Source organism: Gordionus sp. m RMFG-2023, chromosome 3 (genome assembly GCF_954871325.1).
Source record: "Gordionus sp. m RMFG-2023 chromosome 3, tfGorSpeb1-WG-v2, whole genome shotgun sequence".
Classification (NCBI taxonomy): Eukaryota; Metazoa; Nematomorpha; class Gordioida; order Chordodea; family Parachordodidae; genus Gordionus; species Gordionus sp. m RMFG-2023.
In genome coordinates this window covers 2,541,883-2,566,240 of record NC_088777.1, presented here as the reverse complement: position 1 = coordinate 2,566,240, position 24,358 = coordinate 2,541,883, and the positions used below count along the sequence as shown (strand labels likewise).

The window sequence follows — 24,358 nt, the reverse complement described above, 5'->3', positions numbered from 1 at the left end:
GTTTGAACACGCAAAACAATTTAATTTAATCTTATTGTATTTTTCTTGATTTGGTATTTACACTTTTTCTATTCATTAATCAAATCGAATTGTTATTACTTATATAAATTCAATAATAAAAATAAAGTAAGGAAATAGTGTTTTTTATTTACTTTCCCTCTAATACTTATCACAATCAAAATATTTTTCTGACTATATTTCTCCAACCCCTATCAGTTCTTAGCTTGGACCTCATAGTTCTATTCCACCTCTGACTCTAAGAAAAGATCTGTTGTTTTATATCATAAAAATTAAATCAACATAAATGAACTTTGTCATGGAAATAACTATTAACACTTAAAATAAAATTTAAAATCTAGATTTTAATATTCTTAGTTTTAGAAATCTTTACTTGAAGCCTTTTTTATAATTTTTTATAATTTTCTTTTTTTAAATGTTCTATTTCTATATATTTTTAAATACACAGATAAAAAAATTAAGATGATACAAATTTTTTAAACAAAGTTTTAAATATTCCTAAAATTTAACAAATCTAGAAATATTATTTAAATAATCAAGAAAATTTTTTTTTTGAAATTTTAATTTCATTTAAAAAATGGTTTCAAATTAAAAGGGGTTTCGATTTTAAAATAAAATACAATATCAACGATATTAAAATTAAATATTTGAAAAAGTGAAATAATAATATATAAAAAATTATATGAAAAAATATATTTATATAAATTTTATATAAAAAGTATTTAAAATAAACTTTAAAAAAAATGGTGGTGCATGTTACCCTAAGAGAGCAGTGAATGCTTAGGAATTGGATCGACAATTATAAAAACCTTAAATAATATTTAAATCTTGCAAAATGTTTTTGCAAGCTAAATTTGGCAATGATTGTCATCTAAAATTTATTAAAATATTTTAGGTATTGCTAAGTGTCACTAATAAAATCTATATTATCTAACATTTCATCAGTTATCCGTAAAATGCAAATATATTTTTTTTTGCAAATATGATGAAAAAACTTAAAAATATTAATGTAAATTAGTACCTCTATAATCATATGCTATTATAATGATTTAGGTATTAGGTTTGGGTTCTCAAAATACTTTTGAAGAAGAGTTTCTAAATTTAAATGATGAAGAAATTGATTATATGAATGATGAGACCTTTGATGATGAAGGTATTGATAGATAAAAGATATTAATATAAATATTTAATTTTGAAGATTGCTAATTTTTAATTATATTTTATTATCCTATATATAAAATATGCATAATTAAATTTTAATGGAATAATATTATAGTGCACCAATTAAATTTTTTTTAAAGAATTAATAGTTTATTTATAAATTTTATTAAATAACATAATATTTAAAACTACAAATATAAAAACAGTATTATTTAAAAAAATAGGAAAGAGTGATTGAACCATCCATTACAATATAAACAGATTAGACCATGTTGATCTATAGGGTCAGAATCTTTCCCACACCCTTTAAACTTATTGGATAGACATAGGAGCCTAGTCTATAGCCTATTGTCATGCTGATAAAGGAACTAAGTTAAGAGGGAGAAACTTCAAGCAATCTTGTTTGGTTCAAAGTTGGGCAATTTCCCAATATTAAACAAGGAAAAATGAGATAATCTCAGGGAAGTTTTTTAATTTTCAGGCCTAGACCTGAAAGGAAGGAACAGTTTAAAAATGAAGATAAGGCCCTAAAAAGATGTAAAAATTTAGGAAGTCACAGCGATTTTCTTATTAGATAATATATAAAGATTAATGGGCAAGAATATAGTAGACCTATCCTATTATTTGTTATTCATTATATGTTTTATAAAGTATATCAAAATTTTTTATTATAATTTACAAAAGGGCTCAAAGAGTGGAATGAAGAATGGCACGAAAAATATTTTAGCTTGGCAAAAGACAATCAAAATTCCCTACCCCATGATACTAATTTTTTGACAGATTTCAATGAAGCACCACCAGGGAAAGTGCAGGAGGAATATGGTACTAATGTTGTCGCTTCCCACTTTGACTACGATGAAAATTTTGAGGTTATATTTATATCTACTATAAGATAAGAATGTAAGAAAGTATTAGTAGTACCCCAACTCTGTTTTATAATGAATGATTTTCTATTAGAGCTATGTTCAGCATTGATTTTTTTAAGGTTCTGTTTGAGAGCAGAACTTGACTCGATTCCAATTTTACAAAGTCTTCAGTTTATAAATTTAAAAACATTTAAAAATAAGAAAAATGCGATGAAGAATGTTTTTCAAATTAAAGAAAAGAAGAAAAAAAAGAAAGAGAGAAAGAAAGAAGAACTTATATAAAATTTTATTAAAAAAAAATGAAAAATACAAGGATTGAACTATTTTATTTTATATCTTAATCTGCTTCAAGATAATAAATTCCTTATGAATCTTGGCTTTGATTTGATTGGATAGTATTTTCTATCTATTGACATTTATGGACGTTTTTTAGTATCTTTTTTTCAAGAAGAATATAAGTTGCTTATAAATTTTTATATGGATCCGATAATTATAAATGTTATAAATAAAACGTGAGAGTTTTGTTATTACATTTTTTTGCAAAATGAAAAAAAAATTAGAAAAACTAATAAAAAATTACCAGTTTTTTATTATCTTGTTATGATGATTTCCAATATTGAAAAATTAATCCTTATTTAAAAATAAATACCTCTCACTTACAACTTAGCGTTTCTTGTAGAGATTTTGATTAGTCTAGGTCAGCTTATTTTGTGTTTAATGCCTTTTTAGCCAACTTTTGTATTCATTGCCTTTTTAGACACACACTTTTGAAAAATTTGAACGTTTGTTTTAGTCCTGGGAAGTTTTGTATATAACACCCTTTAGATACCACTTTTGAAAAATAGTTTATTGTCAAAATTTAATTAGGAATCCCAAATTTTTTTGAAAATTAATTAATTAATTATGTTATTTATCTATTTTTTTTACTAAGTTATTTTTTTTTGTTAGTACAATCATTTCTTTTAATTTTTTTTGTTTCATTCAATTATTTCTTTTAATTTTTTATTTTTTTTGTTCAATTCAATTGTTTAACTTTATTTTAAGTAAATATAACTGATATAAAAATGGTATTATGAAAAAGAGAAAATTATATAACGATTTTTTATTGAAGACGAAAATTTATATAAAGGCGAGAAATATAAAATTATAATTAAGGAGAGATAAAGGATGAGAAACTAGAAAGAGGTAGAAAATAATATGTAAAGAGTATAGTTGAGTAAATCGAATTTCTAGCCGGAATCGACAAAACAAGTTTTTAGCCAAAAACGATCACTTTGGCCTCGGAGTTTTCCTTGAAAAGATGGCATCTCAAATTTGGAAGAAATTTATGAAAATTAAAGCGCTTTAATGTTTAACGGATTTTCTCTTGGCAACTGCCTGAAGATTGAGCCCGACATTTAGCCAATACCCAATTGTAATAAAGAGGGCCATGAAAGATGATTGGATGGAAGAAAAAATAACCTAGGTAGTTCGAGCGAATGCGGTAGCAACTTTACTTAAAAAAAAAGCTTCCTTGGGTTGATCTGTCTTTCCACGAATCCGTCTCCCTAATTCTTTGTTGCCACCTAAAGTGGATAGAATGAAGCAGACTATTGGTATGAATGAGTAAGGAGAATCGATGAGCTGTATTTCGTGATTTTCCGCGTTTCTGCAAGGCAATAGCATTGACCTTTTGGTTGGATGGTGCGTTTGGATTATGCAGGTGAAGTCATAAACCAGAAGCTTGACCCTAAACAAAGGATTTGAGGATTATCCATCTGGATGGTCTTTCTGAATATTCCAGTTGGTTCGAGTCTAGAGGAAATGCTCACCCGATTTAAGTGCTAGCAAAACAATGTCCTGGTATAGCGTGAGAAACGGCCAGCGACAACGGAGGCAATATCTACCCTTGCCATCTACACTTGGTTTCACAATGTTTGCATTTAGTAAGGTAAAACAATTTCGCACTTGAGTCGTAATCCAATAGAAACTCTTAGCTTATCTGCGGAAAGGAGAAAACCTAGATTGTTGGAGGGTATGGTTTCTAGAACTCGTAACCGATCCTCGGTTCACATTGTGAAAAACTGAAATCGTCATCATGAAGGCTTGATTTTAGACAAGCGACGGAACCTTTATTGAGTTAATTGCATTTTCATTTAAATTCTTTTGATTAAAATTTGTAGATTGCAAAAATTATTTTGTATAATAAAATATTTATAATTGTCTAAAAAATTTACAAAATAAGATTTACTTTTAAAATATAGCTGTAACGAGCTATTTTTTAAAAAAAATGCATCTTATATAACTAGTTACTTTTCAAAAGTAACTTCTAAAATATACTAATGGGATAGACATTATAATGATACATAGCCTGCCTAAGTCATTCATTACATAAGATAATAAGACCCTTTCATTGAATTGGCCCTTCAAATTTTATGATTATAGTATATTACAGATCCCCCTCAAACCCTATGACAAAAGAACCCCATGCTTAAAATACAAATTTATTCGATTACAAAATGAATACTGACTTATACATTGACACACTAAGAGGCTTTAATTCATACGTCCCTTGTCAAGGAATTTTTAGTATTTAATATTGGTTAAGATTTAAAGTATAGGCCGGTGCAGAAACTGACCGATCTTATGCTCAAAGCTCTTGATTCGTTTTGAACCACGCTTCTATCTCCATTTAAATCAATTTTTGGTCGTGGGGCTCATATAAAGGCTGTTTCGCCTAAATTAACGAACGCGGGCGGGTGCTAATGACAAGTATTTGCGAGGGGTGTGAACGAAAATCAGGGTTCATGGACCTTTGAGACCACAGGTGAACAACCCATTTAACCCGGGGTTATATGGACTCGGGACAGGTTCGGGCCATTTTCAGAAAATTTGGCTTCCACTAAGTTCCTATTATCAAAATTATCGCCAAATAGAGTTCAAAATTTTCTGAACGGATTCCCAAACCCCGTTTTGCATTTCCTTGTCAACCATTTTGGATATCTAAAAAGCGATTCTGAAACCTGGATTAAAAAATCTAAAAAAAAATATTTCATGTTCTGAATTTTTTTTTTATCTTGTTTCCTACGAATTAGTAACGATAAAGCATTTCCGGTCTCAGAATTGATCCTGTTCTGACGATATCCGCTTCTGATCCCAAGCTGCGTTAATAAGAAATCGATACAATTTTGTCAAATAAATCGATATATTTTTTAAAAAAAAAATATTGGAAGAAGCAAGGCCCCAATCCTAAATAAATTTGGGACGGAAGTAGGAGGGGACAAATAATTTTTATTTTCGGGACAAATAATTTCGCGCGCCATGGCAGGCTTAAAAAAAAATTTCGGCCCGATGCAGGCCACATGTATAGCTTTCACCTTTTTTTTGTTAGAGTCGATTCAGGAATATTTTTCAAAATGGCTCCTTAGGTTCCTATAAAGTTTATGGAAGTGTTCTCGGCATTTCCGGTCCCAAAGATTCTTAATTATTTCCTTAATTATCGATTTAATTTTTTTTTTTAAATTTCTTGTTATAATGATGTAAAAAAAACCAAATTAAATTATAATATTATATATTTTAAAAAATAAATTTAAAAAATTGGTAAATGTCACTCTCTCACGCATTTAATTTGTGTTTAAAATTATCGTTTAAATTCTAATTTCCTGTTCATAAAATCATATGTTTTTAAAATAATTGATTATTCTTTTCCATTCCTATTCTATCATTAAGTCTAGTCTCCAGCAAACGTATTCTTTAATTTCATTCCTTTTTAATATATAAAAAGTTTTTTATTTACCTTTTATAATCAAATCAAATGGAATCATATTACATGTTTTTTATACTCTCCATTTTTGGGGGTAGGTGGATAAGCTATAGCTTAGTTAAGGTCCAAGGACCGAAACTAGAAGACCAAGACCGAATTTTTGTTGTAAAAAGTCTCGCAAGACAACCCCCTTATTTAGACTCGGAACAAAGCAAAGCATAAAATAAGGAACTATTAAATATTATGTATAGCCTTTAGTATTTATGACTTTTTTGCTCTAACATTTCGTTTTTAGTGAAAACATGCGGAAACGCGAATGGCCTTGTAAAACCTCAATTTTTAATAGGGGAAATTATATCCCGCTTAACCCGAATATTATTAATAATGACAATATTATTTTTATGTATATAATTCATTTCCGATGGGGGGTTTTTTATTTTAAAAAATAATAATATAATGTTCGAACCAGTTGTCGAGTTTTACCATCTTAATGCTAATTCGATCGGCGAGCGTTAAAGAGAAGACACGATAACTATGGGCTGTCACACTTAGTGTGGAGGTCTGCATTGGGTGGTTATGGGGGTTATTTAGTCCCGGCTCTTCGCCGCTACCCGCCAAATTGTTTAAACCCGTCCGCGCAGCCCGGGATTTTGGGCTGGGGCACGTTAGGTCTTCTAATATTTTACCAGCGATTTAAATTACTCGTTCTATAAATACCCAATAAATATAATAACTCTAAATTTTTTTACTTTAAAAAAAAACAGATTTATATTTTATAGATATATTATAACGGTAATAATAGGTCAATTAATTAAATTTATTTGGTTAAAACTTATAAATATTTTCAAACTAAAAAAAAAATAACAATAATGACTAATTGAAAACTAACTGACCTATAATTTATTCCGAATTTAGTCGAACTCGAAAATCTAAATTTTATCTCTCTATCCAATCACAAAGGTGGAAAGGGTATCATCCACTAATATTGAAGCAAACAAAGCTAGCAGAAAGAAAAAAAAAGAAAGGAAAAGTTATATAGAATAATTATTATCTAGGCTGGATAAATAAAGAATTTTTTTTTAAAAAACTATGCCTCTTTTTTTTTTTGCAAACAAACACTCATTTAGATTATTTTGCACGGCACGGCCCGGATTTTTATATTTTCGAGCCCGGACCGGATATTTAAAAAAAAATTAAATACGGGTCTCGGTCTTAGTGCCGGGCCCGCAGGTCTCTGTACCCTTAATTGTATTAAAAAGCCAGCTGGAATACCAATTTCTAAAAGCAGATTTTTTTTTAAAGTTTCATAAGGCTAATTTGGCGTCGTCAAATTGCGCCTCATTTTTTTATAAACTATATTAATAAACGCTCTAAATGATTTAATTTGGACATGTACCTGAATAAGTATTTATCATAAATTCGAACCTATTTTTTGTGTATCCTCTATTCCGCGTGGATTTGGCATTTTTATCTCTTTCCGGCAAATGCGTTATTTTTTCAACTATACCCGAAATGTATTCCGGCACGTTTTCGAATGCCAATCTTATATTAAATTACAGACAATTTTGTTGATAACCAACCCTTATTTTGTATCGAAATGTAACTGATTTTAGAAAATAAAGTTATACGGTGATGATCCGGTTATGATTAATTTAGGGTAGAATACTTCTTTTCTATATTATTTAAATTCATTCCCCCTTTTTGCTCTCATCAAATGGCTAAAAGAGAAACTGAACTAGATTATTTACTTTAATAAATATGACAAATTCAAATTTCAGTTATTATTTTTACCTTGACTAGAATGCATTGAAGCATCTTCTAATACGAATGAACTGGGGGTGGCCATTTTTCATCTCCATTATAATTATAAGAATCTTTTATGAATAGGTGGAAATCTTTTTTTTTAAAGGATTTCGTAAAATTTTAATTACAATTTTCGCGTATGGGAAACGAAAATGGCGCTACTAACTGATTCACGGTGATACGTATTACCCAAGCCTCAACTTAATATCATAATACCATATTTATATTTCGCTTGTTAAACGTTTTTATAGGAATTTTTTTAAATTTATCGATAATTGGGTGAAGTGATCATCCTGGTCAGTTAAGTGTATACGTGTTTTGGCACGAACTATCGGGCGTGGCTGTATAGATATTTAATTTAAATTTAACCTCGGGGGGAGTTTAAGGCTCTAAGGAATACGACGTGTTTTGTCAGTACGTGTTATATATATCTGTATTGCTTATACATTTTTAATGAACGTCTGGCAAATATTTTCAGGAAGATCTGATAGCAAACGTTACATCCTTCGTATTGGACGATTACGACAAAAAAACGTCTCTACCTCCCGCTTACTCGCGTACCCCAGAAATTCTAGACCCGGCGAATGGGAGTGACCCGTGGACAGGCATCGCTAATGTCGACGACGGAATGCGAGACCCCGCGATTCTTATATCCGAATCGTCTCTCGACGATGTTTCGAAACCTGATCCCTATACCACTCTAGTAATACATTTAATATAGATATTAGCAAATCCCGGCCTCTGGGTTGGACCTGTGTAAACCTTCTGAAATAATACATACACCTTTCTTTAGAACCAATTCTGAATCCTGAATTTTAAAAGGGAGGTTCTAATTCTTAATCATAAGATATCTTAAGGCGAGATCTCGGAAAATATTTTAAGCCATTTCTGTCCATCCTAAATCCTTCCCTTTCCCACCTAGTGATATGTAATTAATTACGTCCTGATACTTGAGAATCATGTTGGAATAAGGAGGGATCCCATTGGATACCTTGAAAGTTACTTTTTTGCTTAAATTTAAACCGATACATTTTTTTTACTAACCAACTAAAATCGTTACATTTTAAAGGCGCGGTCAACCTACAAAAGTTCTACGACTCCCGCCGATTCTTTCTTCGTAAATTCCGAACTTTCGAAACTCCAATCGTTTTACGAAAAATTTATGATCGAAGCCTCCGGATTATGTAAAAATATGTTTTCTTTTGTTAATTTTTTCTTCTCTCATTCTTTCTTTCATTCTTTCGTACAAACATTGAATATTTTATTTTTAAATGGAAGAGAAAAAAAATATGGTCTTATTGTTTGTATTGGAGAACTTCTTTTTTTTTCTTCCCACTAAAAAAAAAATAAAAATCATTAAAATGGTTTGTATTATGCATCCTTCGGTGGAAGTAAAGGATTAGGGTCGTTTTACAGTGAGAACGGACCGTACCGACTGGTCTTTGCGTTTCGGTGCTGGTGGTAATTTAGAACAGTTACCCAATGCGATCTTAGAATTTAGGGTTTAACCTAAAATCCGCTACTAGCCTTCGCCAAATTTTGATTGTTATCAATCGGAAAAAAATGGTTGCTTAATATTTTCACGTCATATTTATGTTTCAGCTTCAAAGGATGTCTCAAAAGAGCCCGACGCGTTTTCTTTTTCATCAAATTTTCCCATGTTTCCACCTATCAATATTACTACCACCGCGCAGCCGCCTCAACCCAAGTCTGCCCTCGAGATGACAGCTCGGTTAACGCCTAGGAATGAAAAGGGTTTTCTTTTTTTATGACTAGTCATTTCCTTTGGCATTTTCACCTAGTAAGAAGTTCTTGTAAATTCTTTTTAGATTCCGACATGATATAAGACCATTTTTTTTCTTCTAGAACATATAATTAATCCTGTTTTTGGGGTATTAGTTGTCATTTAAAAATATTTTTTTAAAAAAATTAAAATTTTTAATCAAATCTAACTCTGGTCTTTGTTAGGACGTGTTAACCACTAGGGTAATTTTACCGCCTCTCTTGAGCGCCGGCAAACATTTTCGTTTGCTCGAACAACCCTCTCATTCATAGTTAGCGGGAATTTGCGGCGAATTATACAAAAATACGCTGTAATTTTTGTATTCTCCATCTTGGAATTTGCGTTAACTGTGAATGAGGGGTTGTCCTGCATTCACGGGTAACACGATTTCACGGTGATGTACACAAAATATGCTGATTTTTTTGTGTATTTTGATATACTTAGCCGACGAATTCACTCTAATTGTGAATTCAGGTTAATACAGTTAGCAAAGGGCATTTGACTACGGGACCTTTTTTCTCTAGAGTAAGCAAAGTTAGTATTTTCAGTATAGCTTTTAGCTTCCCAGCTCCTTGAGGAACTCCGTGAGTTGTTATTGTTCCAGCCATGAGGAAAATAAAGAAATCCAAATTTTAATTTTATAAGAGGATGTTGGGATCAGTAACGCTTGGGGGCTTAGAAGCGTCTAAGAAAGATTAAGAGAAGGCTCTGTGCTTTCCCTCCTTTCTGGGAAAACTATAAAAACGTTTACTTACTCAAGCATTATTTAGATTATAATTATATTTAAAAAAAAAAATTTTTGGCCCACAAAGTAGCTACGAACCTTGCTAACCTGAATGGCCTATTTTCGGAGATTTTTGGTGCTATCCATCCTCAAAAGACTTCCAATTCTGAAATGTCTTTCAATTCTGGAAAGTCTTCAAGCCTCTTTCCCCCTTACATTAATAAAGATAGTGGTACCGGTAAAAACAACATCGGAAATACGAGAGACAGCCAAAGAGCTGGGAGAACATATGATACAGATCATCATTCAAGTTTCTTCAATAATTGATGTTCATATTAGAGCCTTAACTAGTCTAAGCGAAAGTAAACCGGAAGTCAGGCTTGAGCCAATAAAAATTTAGGCATTGAGCCAGACTTGGGCTCGATAAAAAAAATAATAACTAGAAAATGGTGCTTAACTTTTCTTTTAAGCACTGACGCCATTATTATCACTTCCAAAAGTTCGAAAATGATTGACGTCAATGTTGAAAAATATGGAAAAAGTAAGTAAGCTTAGTTTTTGCTAATTTTTTTTATATATTAGGACCACATTTTACCGATTCGATCCGATACTTGGCGAAATTCGCAAACCTGATCTGATACACCGAAACCTACCGATATTACCTAAAGCCAAAGGATATCCGCACTGTTATTCATAAAACAGCTGTTTCCAATACCCGTATTCACAAAAAACCGGTAACGATACCGACATTTTATTAAATATTTGCAAAACCGGTTCGCGTCCAATCAATAAATGGCTATAGCCTCCTATAGATTATCGGACGTTATTTACTATTTTTTAAAAAAAATCTTTTTTGTTTATTTCGTACAAAAAAGCATGGATTTAAAATATTTTCCTTTGGAAAAAAAATCTTCAAATTTATTGTGAAATGTATTTGAATTTTTATTTTTATTTGAAAAAAAATAGCCAATGTATTAAATTAGAGAAAATAATAAATAATTAAATAAAAAGGAAAATAAAGAATGAAAGAAATATTATATATATGTAAAAAATAATGATTACTCCTAGTATCTGTTCAAAACATATTCAGCACTTACTTTTCTAACCAATTTCCTGTTCATTTTTTTTTGCTTCATGCCAGAGTCCATTGGATCTAAAGTACATGCGCGTTTGTCCAACAGCTGCTTTTTATTGAATTATTTTTTTATATCTTTATCATTTGCAATATTATCATCTCTAATCACAAATTATAACTCTCCAAAACTAATTATCCGTAATCGATATGATGATATCGGTATTCGAAAATTGGAATAAAATACGAATACTAATTAATGGATTCGATTTGTAATTTTATAGACCCGATCAGAGTTGTTAAACGCTACTTTTAAAAGTAGCACGCTACCTCTATCGCTATTTGTCAAAAAAAGTAGCTCGCTATTAGCTACTATTTTTTAAAAGTAGCTTTAGCTACTTTTTAAGCTACTTTCTATAAAAAAAATTTACAAACAAATTATTTATTTTTTGCTTATAATGTTATTGTATAGTAAATATATAAAAATCAACATTTATAAATAATTAGTTTTGATTATAAAAAAAATTATGTAATAAAAATAAATATTTGTGGTAATTTGTTGCATTTAATAATAAAATCATTTCAATATCATCATCCCCAAGTCTAGAGCGACGATCAGAAAGTTTAAGTTTTGCCTTAAATAATCTCTTGACACTAGCACTTGAGGGTAAGGGCGTATTTAATCTTATATACATATTTTTAATATAAGATAGATTATCAAAAATTTTATTTGCAAAACATCGTATGTCTGGCATCCTATTATCATTTTGAGGGCTAATGCCACAGATTCTTTTTAAAGTTCGAGGGTCTAGCCAATGGCCTGTGATTCCCAAATAAGCTCAAAAATATTTAATCAGATCATTTATAAATATAAATAAGTTTTTACCTTCTGTTATGTGTTCAACTATCACCCATGGTACATTGATATCTCTGATAACTCTACTATTAGAGCATCTTTCATCATTTAAAGGTATCTGCTATTTTATTCATTAGTGTCTGGCGGCATAAAATTGTTGTACCAGGGGATAGAGTTTTAATCATCATGGTAAATGATGGATTATCAACTAAGGACATTGGCTGAACTGTATAAATTATAAAATCAACATAACTTTATCAGCCATTTTCTGAGAAATATTGTCATTTGCATTATTAATTAATTTGGTATGATATGAATTAGTCTTTTTGGATGTAGAGTCGCTACCAAAATATTTAGATATTTACCAAAATTATTTAGATGTTTCTCCATTTCCTTAAAACTCATGAACAATCTTATAAAATAAATATTATTAGAATGTAGAAATGGCAATTTACCTTTAGGTGTTTCTTGAGGTTATAGCTACTGGATTGATTTTAGGAAATATTTTTTTTACATTTTAAACATATAAATTTGAAACCAGTTTTGGTTATATATTTATTTTAAAAAAATTTAAATCTAGGGAATGGAAAATTTGTATTATAGCTATTAAGAACATTTTCTTCCATGGTATCTTCTATTTCATTAATATCATGGTCTGAATCACTTTCAACGATTTGGATATCCATAGGCGATGACATTTTAAATTATTAACACGTGATTTCGGTTTATAATACAAATGAAAAGATAAATTACAAATTGAATTATATTTTCATTTCAAAATTAAATAATAAATCATTAATTTCAAAATTAAATAATAAATCATAAAAATTATAATTAATTATGATATTATATTTAAATTTTCATGTTTACACTTACCTTCATTATATTTTTTAAAAGTAGCGAAGTAGCGGCTACTTAGCTACTTTTAAAAAAAGTGCGCTAAAAAATTAAATAATTACTAAAAAAGTAGCCGCTATTAGCTATTGCTACCAAAGAAATTAGCGCGCTACTTTAACAACTCTGGACCCGATCCCGTATAATTACTTTTCAAAAAGATTTCCCGGCAAACATGATTTTATTTATTTAACCCAATGTTTGATATAGTATGTCGGTATTGATTAAAATCGAATAATAATCACGATTTAAATAAATCGACGATTTTTTAATTATTTATTTGAATTAACATTACGATTTAAATTTTAAACCAATTTATTTCCATTTTTTAATAATTATTGGTTTTTTTTTACCTTATTTTGCATATAAATTTTAATTGCTTTATCTAATTAATTAAATAATTTAATATAATGCTATACATTATATTAATCTACAAATTATTATTTTTTGATTAATTCAGGTTTTATATAAAAAAATATTAGTTATAAAATTAAAATAATCATAATTTTTTATGTGTTAAATAAGTGTTAATGGGAGAAAAAACGATAATTAATATAAATAAATTATAAAGTATCATGATTTGATCAGATAATCGATATTTTAAAATTATCATTATTTTTGCCAATCCAAAACTATGATACATGATATCTTATGTAAATTTATATAATCAAAACAAGGGCTAAATAAACAAGAAGATGAAAACTCTGCCAATTATCGATCTAGGAATTTTAAAGACGTCACCAGTGGTTGGCCCGTCTTCCCTCTCCACAAACGTCCGCAGGGGGACAAAAATTGCTCTAAAAATTTCCGGGACCCGGCGAATGACCAAAACGAAATCATAGCTATCGAGTACCCTTTGCGCAAATCTACCCCGGAACCTAATAAAATTTCTTCTAGGGCAGATCACGATACTCATAACAATTACAACCCTGTCAAAAGCCAAAATTCCGCCAGAACCGTTAATCATATAAATGGTCAAAGATTTCGGAATGATCAATTTGGAAGAGAAGATAGGAGTCTCAGGCCGAGGTTAGTAGTTGTGCAGCATCATAAAAAAAGAATCCCTATTCCCATTTGCTTGTTGTTCAGTTTAATAACATTCTTAATAGTGTTTTTGGATCAGTTTACTGTAAACCTTATAACCTGTACAAATATGTTATTATTCCATTTAATCCTATTTCGTGTATAATCCCTGAAAATTATTAATACCCCCATAGAAATTCTTACGTTTTTTGGACTTATACATTAATTTTAGAAGCAAGACCTAAATATTAACCGTTATTTTTTTTATGAGATCTTTCTGATATCTCTCATTGTTGGGAATTGGCCTGCTCATTATTCAGTTTCCACCTATTTTTCCATAAATCCTTTTGAATTATTTTGATAGTTTCTTGGAAATTTCTTCCCGAATATTATTATTTTTTTTTTTTAAATGAAGGATATTTATTTTATATTTTGTTTACACAACTTATACCCAAAGACTTAAATCTGACTCCAGATCCAGAAATGTCGAAAATAATCGGGCTGACCCTTACGCTGACCTGATGAGCAAAAAGGAGAAGAACTTGATCCTGAAGATACAGCTTTTCCAGTTGCAATGCGATAACCCTTACCTAGAGGATTACTATTACGCAGTAATGTTATGTTTTATAAATAAATAAAAAAAGATTTTGAAAAAAAAATGAGGAAATGAGGAAAAAAATAAAACTAAAAAAAATTAACATTCAAAAATAAAAAGATGAGTACGATGAAGCATATGCTAACTAAAGAGAAGGACGTTGTCTTCACGTGCCCCACTCGAAATGAGTCGCCCTATATGGACCACTGCCAGATGGGACCGAATGAGCAAAAGGATCTCCTGCTGTTCGACATATCCAAGTTCATAGTTCCTTCAAAGGATGTCGACATCTTCCACAACAACAGGCAACAAATCGCCCCCACCGAAAGCGCGGAGATAAATAGCGACGATAAAAGCGGGGTCCTAACAAACGCGGGCGGAAAAGAGGAAAAAGTAAATGAATATGATTTTACGAAATTTTAGGTGAAATAGAATGTATAAATTCTGTACTGATTGAATATAACATTTTTTAAAATAGGCTAAAGTTTTAGAAAATGAGATCAGCCTACCCGCGAGAAACGAAGAGCGGCAAAGAATCGATAAAGATTCAAATAATCAAATAATTGGCGGGGACCAGAAAAATGGCGGTAATACTTTTTTAAAAAAGTAAAATTTTAGAAATCTTGTTAGCACCTGACAAGTGTAGTGCATTAGGTTCAATCGTCCATCTTTACTCCCTCCACCAAGGGTCTTTATCTAAGAAATTCATGATTATAATTTCTAAATCAAATATACGTTAATTATTGATAATTGATTGACATGAATCATATGTTTTTGAATAAGGAAAAATAATTTTAAAAAAAAATATATTCCCTCAAAATTTTAACCTTCTCTCAAGATCATTCGTTTGGCAAACAATCGTTCGCCACTATACACCAACCCCACGTATTACTGGATATCGAATCGCGCAAGAATCTCGCTAAGACCGCCAAAACTGCGAACAGTGATACTCCTACAGACTTGGCTGGATTCAAAATGAATATCGTCAAATATCGCCAATTGCTACTTTTCATCGAAAATGTATATATATATTTTTTTAAACTATATTCCTCTTCGTATTATATATTCGGGCTAACTAATGATTTTTTTTAAAATATTTTTATTATGTATTGTAAAAAAAAATTCTTCTTCCATAAAACCGATTTTGGATTATTGTTCATAATGTTTGCCTGTTCTTCTTCTTTTGCCAGATTCAGGATTTAGGCCAATCCTTATTTGATTACCTACATTTCCTTTCGCTCTTTGAATTTTATAAGTTTTTCCACGATTCCTGTTGAATGTAATCCGCAAACAAATTTTATTAAATGACACATTTATTTCTCTATAATAATAATTTTTACGCATTTTACGAGAATTATATAAATCTCAATGTTATATACTTTTTACTATACCTTTTGCGTAATCGTTACCTACAATTCACAATGCCTTTCTTTTAAATTATTTTAATCTCCCTCCTTACAGATAAAATTGATTAACTTTTTAAATATATATTTTTTGTTAAAAAAATAGACATTATTCTAATGTAGAATCGATATAATTTTTTGAGGGTTAATATTTAATTTTGTGAGTATCTTTTATCTTAAAAGTATCGACCGATAACTATACTAAAAAAATAAAATTATATTCAATTTTTTTTAAATATGATAATATAGCTCTATTCCGAACTGCTCGATATAGACGATCCCCAGAGAAAATTGATAGCCTTATCACGAGGACAAACCAAGTTTATATATAAAATGCTCTAAAATTTAGGAGGTGGGGTGGGTGAGCTGGTATTAGAGTTTCCAGACATTGTGTAGAATTTTTCTTTACTTCGAAATTCGGTTCCTACTTACATTTTTGGGAGAAAAATTTTTTTTGGTCATTATTTTTCATATATATTTAATCAATTATTTAAAAAAGTAATCCCTCCCCCTATGTTTGTATTATGAAGACACCAATGATATATAATAATACCTCGACTGACGATGCATTTATTAAAAGTCTACATCAATGTAAAACAGCTGGGGACGCCATTTTGGTTGCTAGTATCATTATTAAACATTTTAAACGAGAAGGCCAATTTATTTCTATGCCTGACGCAAACTTTATTAAAGAATTCCCTGATCATAGAGGTAATAGGGAAGCAAGTTATCAATTTAATAGTAGTTTTTAACATGAGTATAATTACTATATTGGTTACCAAAATGGTGGGCCCAGCTGATTTGCAAACAACGCTTTCAAATGCATTATTATGATTACATAAGTCTAGGTATTATTATATGTCATTGGGAGACACTTGATAGCACTACATTTTGAATAAATTATCATTATAAAGAAGAAAAGAAAATGAGATAATTAGTAAATTAAAATTGATAAAATGTTAGAGAATTTTGTTAAAAATTTTTTAAATGGAGGTTAATTATTTTTTTTTATCGGGAAGATGAGAAAGTTGCCTTTTAAATCCTGAATAAAAAGTTTAATAAAAAATGAAAGCCGCGAAATATTTCGTTATTATAGTGCGCATGCGCACAAATTTAACTTCTACATTTTGCCGTAATTCATAAATAAAAAAAACGTAACGCGTCCCTTGTTTAAAATTGAGGTCGTCTTTTTTTTATTAATATCCGTCGATTCAAAATTTTTAAATAAGTTCTAAAAAAAAAATGATTTTTGTCTTTTGAAAATTTTATTATCGTCTGCCTCCTTATTTTCTTTGATTTCTAATTATATTATCGTCTGCCTTCTTATTTTCTTTAATTTATAAATATTCCTTTTTTAGGATTATAAGTAAGTTATTTGTAATACATTTTTATATGATATTACAAAACGAACAATAAAAAAAAGGTAATGAAAACCTGTTTGCCTTTTTTTTTAAAATGGTTACTAACGCCAAACGATAATTTTATCAATTTTCACGAGACCATTTGAAAGGCGTTATTGGTCCTTGCAATGCAGCGTTTAAAACGCCCAATTTGCGCGCAATATAAAGTTTTTTTCCGGGTTACTTAGAATCCGATTTTCTTACCTGAACTAAGTGCGGGTTTCGGTTGTTAAATTTTAAGCGGTTCTTGTTTTCCGCTCCAAACCCTTTTAGTACTAATTTAAATCCATGATGAGCAAAGAAATTTATTTTTAAAAACCTATAACCAATGACATATAATAATACCTAGACTGACGATGTAATCATAATAATGCATTTGAAAGCGTCGTTGAATGCAAATCAGCTGGACCCGCCATTTTGGTAACCCATATAGTAATCATTCTCATGTTAAAAACAACTATTAAATTGATTAACTTACTTCCTTATTATCTCGATGATCAGGCTATTCTTTAAAAATTTGCGCCAAATGTAGGAAATTTTTAATAATGATATGGATAACCAAAATGGCGTCCCCAGCTGTTTTAATTGTACTCTAATTGCATCGTTAGTCTAGGTATTAATTTATGTCATTACCTTTAACCTAACCATTTTATATCTGAAAACAAAACAAAAAAGGACAATCTTAAACAGTACGGGGGAATTAAAAATCATATCCATATTCCAAAAAATATTTCCGCATTACGACGACGACGACGACGACAAAACGCTTAATAAAACATCGGACATTGAAAAGAACGCCGGTGGCCCGAAAAATTTAAACCCCTCCCTTCGATTCGTCCAAATGCTTTGCGTCAATAAAGGGAAAACTTTGGTCGTGAGGTTGATACCTTACCTGAACGTCGTAAGCGTTTAATTTTATTTATTTAGCTTTTTGGTGGGATGAGATGTTTTAGAGGAATTCGTTTTTTAAAGTTTCACTCTTGAACCCGAAACTGATTTTTAGTATACCATCTCTTAAAATCAGTTGGTGACGCCATTTTAGTGTCTCACGTTACTTGGGTAATTAAAGCTGCTATGGCTTCATCAGCTGATTTGCAGCGATATATTTAAATGACTGGATTGACGATCTAGGTAGTATTTATTAGTATGTCATTGGGCCTATCATATTATTTATTTAGTTATGGGAAGCGAATATTATAAATGCAAGTTGTTTTGTATATTATCATTTTATTTCCATAATACAAAAATTTTTTCAGAAACGACACCCTTTAAAAAAGCCTATTATAATAATTATATCACGTGATCACCACATTAAATATCTATTATACCAATTTTTGAAGCCAAAAAATTAACATGCGATTTTTTTTAAAAAAAAAACAAAAAAATAAACAAGTCACGTGATTTTATATAAAAATAGGCAAATAACTTAAATGCATGAAATGTTACTTTTTCTCGAACATCCAGAAATTTCTATTACCCGCTGACAGTTACAACAAATATAATCTTTCATATTCGCCAGGTCTTGGTTCCATCTTTCGAATCCAACTTTAATTTTGATGAAATAAAGGTAAAACTTCCTCTGATAGATTTCTAAGCTGATCATTTGTTTTTTTAACCCTTTAAATAGAGTCAAAGTTTATGAATTCTCTAAAGAAATTGTTCCCCAAATCTGTGATTGAAGTGTATACGTTAGACCATTCCATGAATGAATTCTACCGAACTCGGATTGGTTAGATTCGGCAGCCATTTTCTGGACTCGGTCTGATTTTGACCTTGACTTTTTCCAACTCGGAGACAAAAAATTTGTTGGACCTAGGTTTCGATGCAAGGGCTCTTAGTATATTTGTTAGCGTCATTGTGCTTTTCCCGTTGCGTTATTTTTCCAACTTTTGATATTTTCTGAAATGTAATCCAGGAATACACCCTATGAATTTTAGACAATTTTGCCCCCAATTGTTTTTAGAATATATATACAGAAAATGGATGAAAAAGTTTCATGGCAATTTTTTTTTTTTTTTTAAATTGCAGAGCAGGTTTTTTTACACATGCTGGTGGAATCGATGACATTTATACTAACCTAGATTGACGATTCATTTATTAAAATATAAGTGCGCACGCATTGGGGTCAGCAGCTGTATTCAATGCCATTGGCCATCGTAGACGATGTTGAAGGGTATTTCGTTTAAATGCCTCTCCGCATTTCATCTAAATACCCTTTTTTATGGTGGGTGGATTAAATAAATTATTTATAATCGTGGGGAATCCAAATGCCGTAGATTTTATATTCCAATTATACATATAGTCACGACGACGCTCCGGACACCGCAACAGCTGTGGTGCTTTACGGACGTAATCTCCCTATCTCTGGCTGAGCCGATTTTAGGGAGTTTTGTCCTTACGGAGTCGTCGAAAACGTCATCGAGTCGGTTTGCGTTGCCGCACTTAACCTCGCTCGTTTTTGACAGCGAAACGAAATTTATCTCCGTAACCATCTGGAAATATTAACCCGATTCCCTTTCACCAAGCGAGGCGGTCGCCGAACGTCAGACCGCTCTATTTATAATAAGACCTATATTATAATCTTAACTTCCTATATTTTTTTTATTTTCGTATTTAAAGAAATGCTTCTTGTATCTGATGACACAAATTTTACGAAACGCTTCCATATTAGCGAAATGTAACCTAAAGGATCAAGTTTACAATTAAAATCGATTATTTAATTTTATTAATCAAATTATGGTTTGTTTATATCAATAAAAATAATTATGTATTATCTTATTTAATCTCAGATTAGTAAAATAAAGATAAACATATTATAAAATATATACAACAGATTATATCAATTTCTTCTTCTTTTATTTTTTCTCTTCTTATTTAGGGAGCACTGTCCAATGTCAATCTCGCTCTTTTCTCCTACATCGTCGATGACCAAAATTTAGAAAAATTTAGTAAATCACACGTGACCAACATTTTGAGAACCCTGAACGAATTTTATTCCGCCCAATCGCAAACCGTACTATTCAACTTGTCTAATAAAGTTTTATATATACATATATAATGTCTATCAAATAGTAAATTTCTACGTTTTGACATTTTTCGGGTGTTTTTTGAAAATTATTTCTAACAAATTTGTCAATAAATATGTTTTGTAATCATTAGAAAGGCAATAATTTATTTTTTACAATTTATAAAAAAATATACATAATAAAATAATATATATATATAGTTAAATTTAGGTTGAAACGCTTATAATAGCCAATATGTTAGGTAAGTGATAACTCTTTTAAATTAAACAAATTTATAAATCAAAAAGATCTGTGAACCAAGGTTATAAGTGGGGTAATAAAAACTTAATAATAGTTTAACATCGATTTTACGAAAATTTGTATTACATGTTAGTTATGATATAAAATATTGGCCAGATCATGTAATATAGATTCTCTCTCTTTCTACGGCCCATTGCAAAACTCTGAGATAATTTGCTTTAACCATCTTTAAGGCCATCCTCGGACAGAGCCAGGTATGGTATATCTATCGTTGGGATCCTTGATTCTAGTTGTGATGCATTGCCCTAAGGGCAAGAAGAGTCGAAAAATGTTGATGTCGCAATTATGGATAGAAATGCCGAGATGCTGGCTAATATTTGACGAATTTATTCAACTCAGCATATATGAGAGCATCCTCTTATATTAGATTTTATTGTCGCGGGTTATCAAGTCTCATTGATACTAGTTTTACTCTGGAGGGGGGGGTGGAAACCATTTGTGTGATTCTTTACTCTTAACTGTCATTGTTCTTAAAGTGGGTGACAACGCGATTTAGAAGGCCAACGGGTAAATATTAGTTCTCCTTAATTTACTTCTACAGTGATTTTTTTGCTAGCAAGATCAAGGGACTTATAGGCAAAATGTTAAGGTCTAGCCAATGGCTGCGCTGCGTTTGAAAAAATCAGGTATTGTCTTGCAATCTTAGATAATGCGAGATATATCGAACGATTTCGAAGCTGTTAGAAATTTTACGAGTATGGCAGTCTGATGGGATTAATCTTCTAAGGGTTCGAGACAATGTTCTCATTCTTTGTGAGGATAAAGCTTGGAATTAAGTTTTATAGGAGTGGAATAGATTTGGTTTTGTTTTTTTTGATTAAAATGCTTTATTGTGATGATGATCTGGGATCATATATGGTTTTGGATGCATCAATGCATCAATCCCGGTTATTATTTTCAACTATTTTTCCATTTATGAAAAATTATATATCATAATATCTAACATGTACTAATTTTCTGTTAAATATCTATGCTAGGCCGAAACATTAATTTTCCACCACCTTTAAAATTTTGTTTGAATTCACAAGTTTTTGACTTGTATTTTAAGTTTGTTTATTTTATCCCTTAATTTCCTTACACGTATATAAATTTTTTTATACGATAATATTATATATATTTTTTTGGTATTAATTAATAGTTTATCTTTTGCCTCAATATTACTATCCTATTATGGGGCGTTAAAATGACCAGGCAACAATCATATAAGGTTACAAATGACGAGGAAATCTATCTAACCATGTAAGAACCTAAAAATAATAATAATAAACGATTCCTCAATTTAATTCGTTAAAAATATTCTCTCTTTCCTATTTTCAATTGGTTTTGTGTGTTTTTTTTAAAGTTTTTAGGAACCAATGAAAAAATAGGGATTTTAAATCAATCGACCATAAAATAAATAAAACTTTGAGAGCCGTTTAACTACACAAGAAAAATAATATTTTTTATTTATATTTTTAAAATTAAAAATCCAAAACCGAAAATTAATTTTAACCATAACCATACGTATTTTTGAATACAATTCACATTCGGGCAAAATAATTACGACATTAGTTCGTCAATTGAGTATTATAATGTTCTATATCCACTTGTATTCAAAGTGCAATTACATCATTTTTATATATCTATAAAAATGTTGAAATTTTTGAATAATCTCTTTTTATATGTATCATTTAAAATGTGCTTACTAGAAATATTTATTTTCTAAAAAAAATGGATATAGAACTTTATAATACTCATCCGGCCATACACACATAATATCTTAATATTTCCTTTTCTATCAGAATTGCCGCCACTTGGTTTTGGCTTAGATCTCAGAAAAATATATGATTTCTTTATTTATTTATCGTTTTTATGATTTGGCAGGAAAGATTCGGTAGCCGCGTTCACCAAATACTTCTCCAAGCTGACAATCGTCGATGAAAATGACCTCATCGTGGTCAAAGATTTCGCGCGAGCCCAGGATCTCTGGGAAGTTTCGAAGAAACATTTGGAAGATGTCCTCAAATTTTGCCAACTGTACAACAACACGGACCTCTTCGCTGATAAATTTCGCGAAAAAATTTTGAAATAAATACTACGAGAAAAAAATATATATATCTCTGCCCACCCAGCAATTTTTCTTTTATATTTAAAATTAATTATTTATAATAAAATAATATAAATTTAAATAGGACCTCTTCGCTGATAAATTTCGCGAAAAAATTTTGAAATAAATACTACGAGAAAAAAAAATTTAATATCTCTGCCACCATCAGTTTTTCTTTTATTTAAATTAATTATTTATAATAAAATAATATAAATTTAAATATATATATATTATTTGAAATCAATGTGAAAAAGTTTTTTATGTTTTTTTTCCCTTCTCAAATTTCTAGTGTTGTTAAGTTACTACCTAACTTTAATTATCTCCAATGTGCCTTATCCAAGCTTTTAGCCTAAAAAATTGAATTAAACCTCTAAGTTGAGTCTCGACTTGAAGATTGATCCGATTACTTTTGTATAAAAATATGGCTACTCTGTTTTATAGATGACTAAAGTTAGTTAGTTAGTTAGTTTAACAACACTATAAATTTCCCTAACTAGTTTTTTTTTTTCTTGGAATCATTTGGCGGAGTTTGTTTTTTTATACATTTACACCTTTTTACAATCCCAAAATCATTTTTTCAAATGAATCCCGATAGTAAATATTGGGATTTTTTTTTACGATTTTATGTTCATCATATAATTTTTTTTTTTTTTTTTAAATATTAATGTATTTTAAAATTATCAAAATCTTTTATAATAAAAATAAATAAATAAAAGAAGAATTAGTTATTTTTTTTAAAAAAAAAGATTTATAATTAGTAGTTTAAATTTGTTTTGTATTTTAAATTATTTTGATTTATCTTATATTTTTATATTATATATTACTATTAAATTTATAAAGCGAGGAAAAAAAATATTAAGTAGAAATGGTCTAGGATAGGCTCTTTTAGTTAGTATAGACTACCATTAAATCTGATGTAATTTGTCGCTTTAAGGATAGCTTATGGTCAACCTTTGTCGAAGAAATCATCTCTCGTGGTTCATCTGACAGTTTGCTGATTATCCTAAATTTTTGAAGAATCCTAGGGCAAATTTGTTCAAAGGTGGCAAGTGTAGTTGAAATGAACGGAATGAAACATTGGTCATTTTAAATTTCTGTGTATTTGAAGATTTTAAGTTGTTCCTTCTGGTCAATGATGTTGATGTCTAGGTTAGATTAGGCTAGGGGGATCTAAACATGGATAGTCCCTTATAAATTAATTTACCAAAATCGGATGAAGCCCTGAATGAGGGTTAAATTATATAGCTGTAATTTCTTTTTTTTTTGGTTTTCGAAATATTCAAGAAAAATATAATAACTTTAAAAAATATTTGTTTTCTAAAACAATATTTGCAAAACAACTAATTGTAGTTTGTTATAATCTTTTATCCAGATTCTAAAAAAACAAATTTTATTAGATGCAATAAAATTTGAATTAGTGGATCACAAAAAAATGGAATTCTAAATAGCGAATTTCGTTTATCAACTCATAAGTTAAAAAATTATTATTAGAAGCGAAGTAAAGGAAAAATGCATTTGAAAGCGTCATTGAATGCAAATCAGCTGGACCCGTCCATTTTGGTAACCCATATAGTAATTATTCTCATATTAAAAAACTACTATTAAA

General features: G+C 29.9%; 1 protein-coding gene across 2 annotated transcripts; it reads left to right on the top strand.

The window, feature by feature from the left end:
• The first annotated feature begins 959 nt into the window (after window positions 1–959).
• Window positions 960–23,325, top strand: LOC135925633 (uncharacterized). Of its 2 annotated transcripts, none has more exons than XM_065461011.1 (18): window positions 960–1,027; window positions 1,072–1,171; window positions 1,864–2,048; window positions 8,069–8,293; window positions 8,660–8,774; window positions 9,193–9,345; window positions 10,189–10,407; window positions 13,597–13,948; window positions 14,400–14,553; window positions 14,658–14,930; window positions 15,016–15,124; window positions 15,376–15,557; window positions 16,190–16,260; window positions 18,016–18,241; window positions 19,960–20,034; window positions 20,219–20,377; window positions 21,805–21,905; window positions 22,530–23,325. In XM_065461011.1, the coding sequence occupies exons 1-18, from the start codon at window positions 1,001–1,003 to the stop codon at window positions 22,735–22,737; spliced, it is 2,934 nt and encodes a 977-aa protein (XP_065317083.1). In that variant the 5' UTR covers window positions 960–1,000; the 3' UTR covers window positions 22,738–23,325. The 2 variants fall into 2 exon arrangements, with proteins under 2 accessions (XP_065317083.1, XP_065317082.1); XM_065461010.1 differs by having other exon boundaries at window positions 10,186–10,407.
• Window positions 23,326–24,358: the final 1,033 nt, after the last annotated feature.